This window comes from Trachemys scripta, chromosome 3 (genome assembly GCF_013100865.1).
Source record: "Trachemys scripta elegans isolate TJP31775 chromosome 3, CAS_Tse_1.0, whole genome shotgun sequence".
Taxonomy (NCBI): domain Eukaryota; kingdom Metazoa; phylum Chordata; order Testudines; family Emydidae; genus Trachemys; species Trachemys scripta.
In genome coordinates, this window is record NC_048300.1 from 193,685,549 (window position 1) to 193,700,207 (window position 14,659).

The 14,659-nt window shown below is 44.6% G+C and overlaps 1 protein-coding gene across 4 annotated transcripts in view; it reads right to left on the reverse strand.

Moving 5' to 3' along the window:
* The window catches only part of GATA4 (GATA binding protein 4), a 48,166-nt gene extending 37,842 nt beyond the window's left edge, over positions 1-10,324 (reverse strand). For 2 of the 4 annotated variants that reach the window (XM_034766707.1, XM_034766706.1), the window contains exons 1-2: positions 10,171-10,324; positions 5,939-6,795 (exon numbers count right to left, since the gene is read on the reverse strand). In XM_034766707.1, coding sequence (XP_034622598.1) covers positions 5,939-6,428 — 490 coding nt within the window. In that variant the 5' untranslated portion in view covers positions 6,429-6,795; positions 10,171-10,324. The remainder of the gene's footprint in view (positions 1-5,938; positions 6,796-10,170) is intronic. The other 2 variants (XM_034766708.1, XM_034766709.1) reach the window with 2 other exon arrangements.
* Positions 10,325-14,659: the final 4,335 nt, after the last annotated feature.

Consider the following 14,659-nt stretch of genomic DNA (forward strand, 5'->3'; position numbering starts at 1 on the left):
TATGCTCTCTGTATGTGTGTATATATATCTCCTCAATATATGTTCCATTCTATATGCATCCGAAGAAGTGGGCTGTAGTCCACGAAAGCTTATGCTCTAATAAATTTGTTAGTCTCTAAGGTGCCACAAGTACTCCTGTTCTTCTTTTTGCGGATACAGACTAACACGGCTGTTACTCTGAAACCTCACATCCCCTAGTGACACAGCTCTGACGGCAAAATCCCCAGTGTAGATGGAGCGATACCAACAGAAGAATGCTTCAGTTGGCATTGCTAACTGTGTTTGAGCAGGCGGTGTTCCTATTCTGGCACAAAAACTCCTTCTGTAGGCACACGCTGTGTCTACACTAGGGAGCTATGCTGGTATAGGATCTAGTGTAGACGTAACTTTACTCTCATGAGTCGCATTTGTATAATAACTGCTCACCCACGTGGGGTAGGGCTCAGCAACTTGGCCCCCAAGTTAGCTAAGAAGATACCCTTTATCCTAGTGAAGATGCACCCAAAGTGTTGGGAGATCAATGTCAAACTAGTTGCATCTAAGATTTGTGAGGGGGCACCTGCATATACAGCAGGATAGTCTTAGAGAAACTATCTTTCATGACTGAAGAGCTCACAAGTGCAACATCTGATCCTGCTTGGACAAACAGTCCTGTTTGCTTCAGGCGAAATCCTGGCCCCCTACAGCCCCCTTGCTTTCAACAGAGCCAGGATTCCTCCCCGTCACTGGGAATACAGGATCAGGCCTGGGACATTTCCTTTGATAAACAGCCTGCAATTAACAGGAGCTCAATCACAGGATTCTATCCTCTTTTCCCAAAAAGATGGAAACAAACGACAAAAAGACAAACAGATTCATGTCCCAACGATCCATTTTTTAAAAGGCCTCTCGATATTCTTGTAACTAAAGTAAATCGGTACAAAGACCTGTGTCTAGAGCTTGCTAATTTTATCTTTTAAACTAAAGTATTAGATTTAATGCCCTTCACCCTTTATCTTCAGATTTTATTGGTTTACACAAACAACTGATTACAATTTATAATGTAACGTAGGCTATGTTCTGATGTCATTTGATGCAACATTTTGGTCTATATATTAATAAATAATAACAACACGTGTATTACTGATTTATTTCAAGTTTGTAGAAAACCGCTGTTCTGGGATTTTGGGGACGAAAGAATATTTATGTATCTGGGCTAAATCCTTCTTCCCCTTTGCCCAATTCTGTTCTTTATTAGGCTCAGTTCATGGCTCCGTCGAATCAATTTTACAACAGTGCAACTCCATTAAGGGCAATGGAGTCACGCCACCATAAAACTGGGATATGACAGCAATGAAGCAGGCCCACGCACTCCAGTGGGATTTTCCTATTTGGTTTGTGTCCCTGAAGCGCATAATCATTTATTCACATAAGCAGTGCCGATGGGAGCTTGTCTGTAAGGGATGTGGCCGTGAGTGAGGGTTGCAGGACTAAGCTCTAATTTTGGAAGAGGAGGGTTGGATTCTGTATATTACAGACACAATATAGATAAATGCATATATAGGTATAAGGCCCAAGTCCATGGAAATCAATGGGAGTTGAGGGTGTGCCACACCTTTCTGCATGCGGTGCTGGGTACTTAGAGCTCAGTAACACACACACAGCAGACACCTCTGTAGAAGGGGTGTGGGGAACAGTTACCATACTCCATTGCTTTCTGTGGCAAAAGATTGTAACAAATGCTGATGAGTCACATGGAAACCACCCAGGGGATGCTACAGGGCAAATATCTTAGTGTCCCTGCTGAAAAGCTTAGGAGCTGGTTCAAAATCTCAAACAGCATTTGCCTACAAAGCTGTGTTTCTGCTCAGGGCTTTGATCTTTCCAGATACTGCTGCTGTGCTGAAAATCGGCCCGTTCAGACAACCCCCTTCCCAGACTTCTGCTTTGGTTTCCAGTGAAAAGAACATAAATGTTCCCTCCAGCGGACAAATCCCTGTAACGCCCGAGTGCAATCATATTCCCCCCTCCGTTCCATCGGAGCGGCTCCACTGATTTCAAAGGAATTGCGTCAGCGTAAATGAGAAGGAAAACTGGCTCCATAAGGCTGCAGAGAGGGTAAGGATTTGACCCATTGTCCATATTTTTAAACAATCATTGCATGCTACACAGATCGACCTTCCAGGCCTTGCTTCTCCCTTTCCCTGCATGGATCTTGGGGCCTGACTCTGGTAAATGTCTCCCTCACTTTAAATGATGTGGATTCCTCCAATCCACAACCCTTTCCCCCAGCTCCCAGTCTGCGGGTTGCAAGGCTGTGCTAATTTCAGAGTCTGCGGAGGAGAGAGCAGCAGCGGATGCTCAAAAGGAGGAGACGGCTTTTGGCTTTGACAGGGCTATGAACGCAGACTTAAAAGTGGGTTCTTTTCACGCACCATTAAATCAGGAATTCATTAAAGCCTCATCAAACCAAGGCTTGGATCAAGTTCATGGCCATCTCGGATGGGCCTGATCCTCCCTCTTTAGGCTCTGAGGTTGGTATCCTGCAAAGGTTTAAATTAGGCACCTTGGGACCATGTTGGGTAACATTTTCAAAAGTGCCTGAGCCTAAATCCAACTAGGAGCCTTAAGCCACTAATTTTACCCAGTCCGTCGTTGATTTTTACACCCAACTGCCCATTGTTCAGCTTTAAAAAAAATCAGTGCCACAAATATAGGCTCTTTGGTTTTGGTTTCACACTGTATCATAATGTAATAAAGCCTGTGTTGTTCTCCCCACAAATCTGATTGTCGTGGAAATGACATGCAAGTGTACACTTCGGGATTCAGTCCACGGGGCTTGTGTTTCTTTTACACTTTGGCACATTTGTGTAGCAAATAAATAAACCAAAGTATTCTGCCCGCACCTAATGACCCCAGCCAGGTTTGGGGCTCCGCTGTGCTAGGCACTGTAAAAACACAGAGCAGAACCCAGCCATCCCACTAAAGTCTATGGTTGAACTGAACTGTGTGCATTTCCCTCGTGTTATTATTTACAACGGAACATGATTTTATCTCCTTTCACACTACATATAGCGAGGTTTTTCCCCTCCATATGTGCCTATCACTCTGATTTCCTGCAATAATTTCATTTCTTTCACCTGGACTTTCTAACCAGCTGTTCCCCTCTTGTAATTAATCTCTCCCTTTGCTTGTTAACTGCCTTCCTACAGCTTTTCCACATTTCATACCAACACCTAGAAAAGTACAGTCTCCGCAAAGTATCCCCTTAGGTTAGAAAAGCCACCCAGCTGGAAATGATCCTTGTTCCATTTAAATACTAAGGGCTAAGGCCTGCAGGCAAAACTCGCATGGAATCCAGTGGGAATTCATCTTGAGCAAGGATGGAGGTTTGAGCCCTAAATCAGTGGTTCTCAACCAGGGGTATGTATACCTCTTGGGTATGCAGAGGTCCTCCTGGGGATACACCAACTCATCTAGATATCTGCCTAGTTTTACAACAGGCTACATAAAAAGCACTAGCGAAGTCAGTACAAACTAAAATTCCCTACAGACAATGACTTGTTTATACTGCTCCATATACTATACACTGAAATGTAAGTACAATATTTATATTCCAATTGATTTATTTCATAATTATACGGTTAAAATGAGAAAGTCAGCAATTTTTCAGTCCTACTGTGCTGGGACACTTTCATATTTTTATGTCTGATTTTCTACTCAAGTAGTTTTTAAGTGAGGTGAAATTTGGGGGTATGCAAGACAAAGATTCCTGAAAGCGGTACAGTAGTCAGGAAAGATTGAGAGCCACTGCCCTAAATGATTGCTTTAAATATAACCCCCAATCCAGTCATTGTTGAACTTCAAGCAGTTATAAAACGTAATTTAAAATTTTCATACCCAGCTCTCATGCATATTTTTAAGTTTAAATTTTTACTTGTACTAAGTACTTTTTATTTTAAAACCCAAATATATTTTGCTCCCTTAGGCCCCGATCCTGCAATCGGATCCACCCAGGAAGACACCCTCTGTGGTATAGCACTACATAGGCAAGGCGATCTACTGGCACAGATCCATTTGCTGAATTGGGGCCTTGGTCTTGAACTTAAAATTATACCCAGCCATACTTTCCTGTAACACTGAATGTAAAAGATCATGACTGTTCATTTGGTGGGCTGGACAATATAATTGGTACTGTACAAAGGCACAAAGACCAATTCGACCCTACGCCCTAAGAGCTTAGAATCAAAGCTTGTAACCTACATACCCGAACAAGTGTGGTGTTTACTGCTAGGGATAGCTGCTTTGAAGTCAATGGAACTACTATGATAGTAGGTTCTGTGCTTAGTACTAAGTGGTAAGGATTGGGCCCTGAAAGTCAGATGCATAGAAGAAAGGTGGGCTGAAAAATGCAGAGAGGGGAATAATTTAGAGAGGCTTCAGGTATTCCTTGGTTTGGTTTTGTTGTGGTATTTAAAATCATTATTAACGCGCTACTTGTGGGCAATGGAGAAGATATGGGGTTTTTAGGAGCAGTCTAAAAGATTATTGAAATATGTCAGACATCATTTATCGCACATCTTAACACTGCTGTCTGATAACACCACAAGGCTGGTACAAACTTTGTCTTTAAAATACCAGGTGGCGCTTTTTAAATGTCTTTGTATCGGCAACAAAACGCTCCAAGAGATTGAGACGCCCAGTCCCCAAACAATAACCACCTGGATTTGTGAAAAGTTTTAAAAAAATCATCCTAGAGCATTGTACAAATTCATACTAGACTAGGAGGAACAATTGTGCTAAACACTATTATCTACAGGTACATTGTGCATGAATTCAAATACTTTTCCTAGTACTGTGTTGTATTTTTAAACTACACCACCCTCAGCTGAGGCTAAACCAAATAGGGTGGTAGAGAGAACATGGAGAGGAAACGGGGTGATCCACTTGTGATTATACGGAGGATTCACTTCTTTTCCCAACCCCCATCTCTCCAAAATAAAATAAAGAGGCAACATTTTTCGTCGCTTAGGCGGATTTTGAAAACCTGTGCACTTCATGTTACATCAGCATGTAGCCTCCTAAATAAAAGTGACCAGGCGTCACCAAGATTTTCAAAACCGGGGGCCTAAAGATAGTCTCCTAAATCTACATCAGGCACCTAAATAAGTGGTTTCGTTTTCAAAAGCGCCCAGGACCCAGCAGCTCACAGAGAAGCCCATGGAAGCCAGCGGGGTGCTGCTTATCACCTTCCACTTATTTAGAAGAGTAAATATGGATAGAGCTACTCTTTTCCCTTCCTCTTCTCCCCTGCCTCATCTTCCTCACCCCGCTTCCTTCAGTGGGCCCTCTCCTTTCCCTTTCCTTCAGCTTATCCCCTCCTAACTCACCCACACACCCCAAAAATGGGACACTAACATGCCATAGGCCGTTGTTCACTCTGCTGGTGTGTTATACCCATTCCCCCTCAGTCCTGTCTATTTAGACGCTCTCCAGGGCAGGCACTGTGTACAGAATCATAGAATATCAGGGTTGGAAGGGACCTCAGGAGGTATCTAGTCCAACCCCCTGCTCAAAGCAGGACCAATTCCCAACTAAATCATCCCAGCCCCTAGCACATGGGAGCCTTGTTCTTGATGAGTGCCTAGGCCCTGCCCCAATAACCAGGACTAATAATAATTAATAACAACTTGGGGCACCCCAGCGGAAAGCGTTGGCCTTGGGCCGCTCCTTGTTCTGTTACGCAGCCAGCTCCTAATTCTGCCCTCATTGCTCTACCTCCCCAAGCAGTCTCGTTTCCCGGGACCCGTCTCTGCAGAGAGGGGCAGGCCAGCAAGAGTCGGAGGTGCGGTCCCAGCCCCACTGCCTCGCAGCCTGCAAAGCAAACTCCCCGGCGCCACTTCCCGAGCCAGCGCCCGGGCCGGCCGAGCAGCCGCTGCCCCGGGGCGGCGGCACTTACCGAGGTTGGCGTGGCGGGCGGCTCCCGCGGCGCCCCGGTTGGGCAGGTTGTGCAGCATGGGGCTGTCGAAGGGCGAGGCGCTCCACGTGGTGCCCATCTCCGGGCTCATGTAGGCGGGGTAGGGGCCGGAGTAGGAGCCCCCGAAGCCCCGGCCGTACTGCTCCCGGCTCAGCGGGCTGCTGTACGGGGCGGCCTCCCGGGAGGCGCCGGGCGAGAAGGAGAAGCGGGGCGAGACGGGCGGGTGGGAGGCTCCGGGGTTGTAGGCGGCGGGCTCGGCGCCGGGCTGCGTCCAGATGGAGTGGCTGGAGGCCGGGCTGGCCTGCTGGGAGGAGCCGCCGCTCTGGAGGTAGGGCAGGCTGGGGAGCATGGAGGTGACCCGGGTGGTGGGCACGTAGACGGGGGAGGCGGCCGCCCCGCCGTGCATGAACCCCCCGGCCCCCTCGTAGGCTGGGGGGCCGTGGTTCGCGGCCATGGCCAGGCTCTGATACATCGCGGCGCGAAGCAAGGCCGGGCCCCGACACAATCCAGAGTGGGGTGACCTGGGGGGGCAGGTTACCAAGTTAGCTCCAGTTTAACTGCAACGCTGCACTGCTGGGAGGGGGGGTTGGTTATTGCCCACTCCTGCCCAAGGACCCTGCAGTCCTCAATCCGGTCCAGCAAGCCCCAGTCCTCCCTGCGGTCCGCCTTCCACGCTGGGCTTCTCCACGCCGGCGGAGCTGCCTGTCCTCTGCAAGAGCCGGGTCTAGCGCCTTAGCTGCTCCCCCTTGGCTCCATCCAGCATGCCAAAGCCACCGGGGCTGGGAAGTTTAAACATTGGAGTCTCCTCCCCTCTCCTGCGGGCCGGCTCACACCCACACCTAGCCGAGAGAAAGCACAGCGGGGAGAAGCTGGTTAGAAAGGGGGGGTGGGGGACACACACACACACCCAGCCTAGAGCCTGCGGAGATAAGGAGGTTAGAGAGAGCCGGGGAGGAGGGTCACTAGGGGAAGGTGAGAGACGGAGCATTCCCCAAGGCTGCTCCAGGAGCCCCTGGAGGGGGAAAAAAAAAAAAACTTTGTCCTCAGGTACGACTGGGCCTATTGTGTTGTTAATGTGCCGGAGCCCGGTGTTTGATCTGAAATCACACCGGGGCTGATTGCAGGCGACCAGGAGTCTGAAGCTGTCAAGGGAGAAATGAAATGAAGCGTACACGTGAGGGGGGTCGCGCATGACAAAGACACCTACACACCCAGAGGATAGAGAGACATGGACACACACAGACGCACACAGAGATAGAGACACATGCGCACACACAGAGAGAGACACATACACAGATAGAGACGCATGCACACACGAATACACAGAGATAGACACATGCACACACACAGAGACACGGAGGATAGAAACACGTGCACACACACAAATAGACACACGTGCACACATACAGAGTTTAGAGACACATGCACACACAGAGACACACACAGAGATAGAAACACGTTCACACATACACAGAGTTACACAGACACATACACACACAGAGTTTAGAGACACATGCACTCACACAGAGGATAGACACATGCACACACACATACACAGAGTTACACAGACACACACACACACAGAGTTTAGAGACACATGCACTCACACACAGAGTTTAGAGACACATGCACTCACACACAGAGGATAGACACATGCACACACACATACACAGATACAAACATACAGAGACACATGCAGACACTGAAATAAACACATGCCAGGCATACATACACAACACGTGCAACACATACATATACACACATATTCACATACACATGCCTGTATACAGACACCCACATACAAGAGCAGTATAAACACACACACATGCATACATACATAGACACCTACAGGGACCCAACACACATAGGCAGTGCAAACGCGCGCAGACAGCGGGCGGGAGAGACGGTACGAAATATGAAATAAGTGGTTATATCTAAGTGCAAATGATCCGCTTTGGTTTCCAAGTGAATCCGTGTTAAACAAAGGAAACTATTTTCCGCATTGACGTAGTAACAGCTCTGCTAATAGGAAGCGCTGCGGAATAATTTGGCAATAAATGATCGAGATTAAAAGAAAACGACTTTTTAAAGGCATCTACTAGGAAAGGGGCCCGATCCTCAGGCAAAACTACCCGCTAGCTTCTTGGTGGGATTTTTGCCTAAGAACTCATCGGCTGGAAAAAAAAAATCTCTAGTGATTAAAGAATGTAGAGATTTTGCATAGCCTTCTCTAAGCTTTGGCTCAGGCCCTGGGATTGTAAAACACAAATCAGCTAGTTCTGATTAGTGATGGCCCGGAAAGAAATATATTTAATCGCTTTGTCGTTGGAGAGCTCGAATAATTTCAACGCTGCCAGAGACCTGCAAGCCCTCGAGCAAATTCACGTTATTCCCCCTCCCCCCCCCCCACACACACACCCCAACGCACCCCTTTGGATTTTGAAGCAAAAAAAATAATAATTAAAAAATCAATATGAAAGCGGAAGAATTGGTTTAGAGAGGGGGTCTCAGACACAGAGATTGTGATCTCTACTTTACCATAAAACTAGTTTAAAAAATAAGTCTCGGCGCCTCCAAAAAGTCACAGGACTGACCCTTTTACTCCAGCCGAATTTACAATAAGTAAAGGCACTGATCACTTTTATTAAGCATAATAATGATTCTGATGCTAAGGGCAGGTTTGCTGAGAGTTGGATTGCTTGAAATGGTGTTCAGACACTGGACTGCTGCAGTCTCCTCTTTACAATGTTTGGGGAAATGTTACAAGGTTGTTGGGGTTTTAAGTAACATAGTATTTTGAGAAAAAAATAATGTGGAGAAAATCAGATCCGATGGGTGGATATTTCTGAAAATAATTTCCGCGGAACAGAACCTGCAGAGATTTCTTTCGTGAAGTTCCTAATATTCTTTTAATCTTTATTCTCCTGAACAAAAGGAGAACTTGGAAAATTGGTGAACGAGACTGTTTGGCCTTTACCAACAAATATACAATCAAAATTAGTTATTGTTTTTTGTGGGGGGAGAGGGGGGAGACGACCAATAAGTTTAAAGCATATTGAAAAAGTAATACATTCGAAGCCTAATGGAAATTAATTAATTCTTTCCCCATTTTTTATTACAGGCAGTAAAAATATTTTTATTGATATTGTTTTTCATATGTTATTAATTAGCTGAAACATAGTTTAAAAGAAGATCAAGAATTCGTTTTGGAGACATAAAGTCTGGCGGTAAAATTAAGCAGTGCGGTTTATTCTTTTTGTGATATACTTTTGGATCTAATATATATAAAAATGGATCTTTAGAGCTGTGTTGATCGCTATTTTTTTTTTAATTTACTTTAATCTCTGGTGGTGTCATTTATTTCTGTGTGTGATTAAAACGATAGGAGATTGGCGCAAATAATATCAGAAAAGCCTGGGAGTTTGCTAATCTTTAGTAGAAAGTGAAATATTCTTAAAGAGATTACAAAGTGTATCCAAAAGCATACTAAAATGATATAGCTGTGTCTGATGTCTCCTTGCCTTCTTTCTTCTGCTGGGATTCTGGCTAATATGCCACACACTGAAAAAATGGATTTAGTGAAAGGGGAAAAGTTCTTTGATGTTATTTAAATTTGACAAACCAGGTCACTATCCTCCCCCAAAACAACTCTCCGTACCTCCCAAGGAGTGAATTTAGAATCAAAAGAGATAAGTCCTAGATAAGAGCAGATAACCAGCAAGACAGAGAGAGACAAGGGAGATGAACAAGCTTAACACGAAGGAAATTTTGGAAATTGTAAGGGGGGGGGGGATAATTCTGGAGAATGGGAGCTTGTCAAAATGTCCAACCCCAGTCGGCCTTTATCCCGATCCTCCAAATCTACTCATGTTTGCCCCCTCCCCAGTGTCAGAAACAAACGAAACGAGGGGGGAATCCGTCTGTGTCCCCCCACCCCCCATGGCCAAAACTGTAACTGGGGCTTTGACAGTTTCCATGTCATGGCCAAAGAGGCAGGAGCAGAAACGAATCGGCAGCAGGGAAAAGGACCCTAAGGAGGCGAGCGATTTTCATCACAACGTTTGTAACAGTTGAAAAAACAGAATCAAGGCTGGCTCTGGATTTCGAGGGAAGTGAGAGGCGATCACGCCACATCTGGGTCCCTGCAGCTGCGAGAAACGAGCCGATCTGATGCTTAAACATCCTGGAAAGGTAACAAGAAAAGATCTACCCACCTTTGGTGATGTCGGAGGGCTAGGGCACCCCCTGGCTTGGCTTTTCACCTCTAGCTCGTTGGGACCCACTGGGAAGTGGGGCTTTCCCCCTCCCCCTCCTGGCTCAGAAGCCAAGTGCTGCCCTGTCAGCCTTTCCCTGCTCTCTCTCTCTCTTTCCCCCTTCCTCCACTCTCCTTCTCCTCTCCCACTTGGTGACTGGTTTCCCCACATCACGTGGCGGGGAGGCAATATCTGTTGCACCATCAGCCGGCGCCAGGCTTCATTCCTGTTAAAAAAAAAAAACACACACACACACACACACAGCAGCCAAAGTCCAGCAGTCTCTTCTCTGGCTGCTCCACTCAGCAGAGGAAGGGGCTTTCAGCTGGAGCCAGTTTATGACCCCCACATCCCACCTAAAGGGAGCCACGTGCCTTAAAGATCTGATCCTGCATGAAGCTTTCTGGGTCAGTGGCCCTCCCTGGGGACCCAGTTTATGCCTGGACTCTGTGGAACATGGGGGTCATTGTGCGGGCCCCTATAGATGGGATCAAGGATCCAGACACAGGTTGTGGGGCCGGGGTTCTGGGAAATGGAGAGAAGGGGGCAGGAAAACACCTTCCCTGCTAGCTATAAATGTCCCCTTTGCCGCACAAAAATATGTGACTTTCCATGCTTCGACGGTCTAGGATTTTTTCCACTTTCCCGTGGCATTCACCGTCCTAGGGCCCGGATCCAAAGGGCACTGAAATTGGACTCCCGTTGGCCTCAGTGGTCTTCTCATCAGGCCCCTAGCGAAGGGATGCTTTCAGTTTAGGGTCAGTACCTCAATAAATTGAGCCAAAGGGAGGTATGGCCAAAGGGTGACATTTCTGCCGGGATGTTTCCAACTCTAAAGATGGTTTGGGCGCCATGACCAGGGGGTTGTAGCTGGGCCCACCCTCTCTTCTAATAACCGCTCTGCAAATAAAACCTTTCCCCTGATTCAGTCAAGTCCCCAGGCCTCCATGTGACAAAGGCATCGCCCCGCATGTCTGCCTAGGCCCATACGAAATGGATGTGCGGCCACATGTCAGCCTCTCAGGCAGGTCTAAAGGTTAATAGGGCAATAATAGAGCAATAGTGCTGCATAAAAATAACCATCTATTACCACGTAGCCTTCGGATTCAGATAACAGCAACAACCAGAGATCCTGGCTCAAGCCGGCCTCCAAGCTGTAGCATTTTATCATTTCAAATGACTGATTTCCAATATCGGAAAGCGTTGCTATTTGAAAAGGAATACAGGGGCTATCTAAAACCAAGCCTGTATTTGTGAGTAAGCGAATTCCGCAACCAGTCACATTTCTATGTCCTGTGCTCGTGCATCCCCTTTCTATCTCAGTTACACTGGTTCTGTTAAAACAAAACAAACACAATCCCAGCATAATCCCCACTAGGCGGTTATAATCAACAAACCGCCCAGACTATCCCGTTCCTTTTGGGGAGAAGGCTTTGGGGTTGGGTTTTCTTCATCGGAGGTTTATCCTGGGCAAACTGTGATCCATCTCTTGGAGATAAACAGCGATCCGACTGCGAAAGGGTCTCTGCGTCGAAAGAGCAGCCCAAGAGCTGAATGGGAACGTCCCATTAGGTCTAGCCCAGCGGCTAGATGGACTAAGCACAAGAAAAGAAAAATTGACTTCGGGAGACCTTATTAAACGGTGGAAGTCGCCGGTGTTGTTTCGAACCCGCGGAGGTAATTGACCAGCCTGTGCGTGGCCACTTGCTTCTGCTTGGCTTCTAATCACTGGGCAACTGAATACAAAGCGCGACGGTTTTAGACTTTTTCTTTGTTCCTTTCTTTACAACGCAACCCGATTTTTTTTCTCTCTTGGGCATAGGTTTGTGTTTAGCTTTGTCAAAACTACAAAGTACAAATTCCTTTCTTTCAGTGTCAAGAAATGCGCAAGCCTGATCTACTTTACAACGCTGGCTGCTTTTTAGAAATCAAATCTTCTGTGTAAAGGATGGAGAATATACCCTGGGTAGATCTCAGCTCTTCCTCCCCGAAGAACCTGGGAAATGTTTCCTAAATTGCAAAACAAAACAAAACAAAACAAAAACACACACACACACAATGTTTTTAAAAGTTCTTGTGACAACTTTAGACGCTAATGGACGCCAGTGATAAGTACATATCTTAGTTTGAACACTTAAACTGTTAGGATATCTGAAACAGGATGACACTTTTTAAAAATCCGAGAAACACGAACACCGAAACGGATTAAATTCCAAAGAAAAGCACCAAGAAATTATGATTTTTTTTTTAGCTGATCTGATCGCATTTCGGATTCAAACTAGAAATCTCACTCTGAAGCCACCGGCAACCTTTTCCATTAAAACTGAAAACCAGTCTCATGAGGCAGAATAGGAGAAAACTCCATATTCGGAGATCCTTAGCTCATTGGGGTGATTTGTTTCTTTGCTTGGTTAGTTCAAAAATAAAATGTGTTTTGGTGAAATTCATATCCATTTCGAGCTGCTCCGCGAGCTGCTATGGGAGACGTTGATTCGATTTGCTATTTTCAGAATTAGTGTCTTATTTTTGTGGGTTCTACATCATTTCTTAAGATTGTATACGGAAGCGTGTATACAATCCATTCACATACACAATCTTCCTCCTTTTTACAGGTACAATCTTAAGAAATTATGTATAATCCACATAATATAGCTATATATCTAGGGCTGTATAATATATATATAAGTATAGATTATTATACAGCCCTAGATATATAGCTATATTATGTATATATATAAAAGTATAGATTATAGATATACAGACATGCATAGAATAAAGTTATGCACACAGAAACTCATTATATATAAATATATGTATGTGCTTGAATATGTGGGTGTATATATACATTATACATAAATATACACAAACATATACAATATTTATACTATATACAATGCGTATAGAATATTTTATATATATATATATATATATATATATCCACACACATAATGTATATATGTGTGTCAAATATATCTGTGTGTATTTCTTTAAACAGTTGTGTATCCATATGTAATATATTTCTAAAGAAGACATATTTGCCTTTTGAGTGTATTTTTCTCCTGCTCTCAGAAACCCAAGCGAGTATTTTCTTTCTCCGCAGCCTGAATGGGACCTGAGCCTATTAAGGTTGATTGAGATTCTGTTTAATACCAATGCTTTCTTTTTTAAACAAACGAGTTTGCCGTGGTTGCCAGGAGCAAGGGAAATTTCAAGGACCTGTCTGCATTCAGTTTATCTCCCGATTTGTTTCAGGACTTTCACAATCTGTCAGCTGCGTGCTCGGGAGTATTTCAAGAATAATAACAAAAATAAATGTTATAGGCGTTGTGTGTGGGGTGGGATTCGAACTCTCCGTCCAGGGAAATTGAATTCCCCTATAAAATAGTTCGCACTTTACATCCCAGGAACAACTGATCCCGACTAGAGAGATAAATCCAATACACTGATAGTGTGGGCAGTTTTCTCCAGCTAATCTTGGAGAGAGAGGAAAATCGGCATATTAATTAATAAAATATATCGTTGCCTTTCACGTTTTTGTAAAGTGCTGACAAATATGATTAATTAGAAATTATATATATATAAATAAATAAAACGGAGATTAACACAGAAATGACTTTTCTCCATGGGTGAAATCATTTTGCTACGACCTAGCAATGACAAAGCACATTTTCATTCAAAATGAAACTGAGGGTTGAGACCTCCTAAAACTGAACTCTACAAAGGAGTCTGCCACTCCTGTTCAGTTTTGGAGAAAGAAAAAAAATATTTCACTGTCTTTGCATTCCTTTTTGGAAAGGACCAAAAGAAGAAATGAATCCAGCAATGCCTCTTGGAGATAAAGCTTAAGAAAACATTTTTCATGAGTGCTGTGGAACAATGAAGACAACTTTTAAGATCCGGCTGAGTGGAAAAAAGAAGGTTATTTAAACGTTGTTAACTGTTAGTGCTATGCAGGACATGGATTGTACCGTACATTAGACTTTTATATAAAATCTTTCACTAGAAAGAGGTTCCAAAAACCAGACCAGCGATCAGGTGCTATTTCATTACAGACTAGCAACAAAAACACTGTCCAAATGTGTGTGTACATATATACATGATTACACGTATGCATATTATATCCTTACATACCTGTGTGTGTGTCTGTGTGCACCCGCACATATTGTATACGTGTATCACGTGCATTCATATGATATATCATGGATGCATCCCTCTATAATATATATGTATGTTTAATATAATGTTATCAGGCCTGCACAGGGCATGCATCAGATACACGCGTATTATAGATTATAGACTTGATGCTAATACCGGAGCATTTCAAGTATTTCACACGAACCAAATAGGAAACAATAGCTGCACACCCCAAAAGAGAGAGAAAAAAATTAAACCCATCAGAAGAAACACCAAGATTTTGCTCATAAGACACTTAAATATGATCAATGTTCGC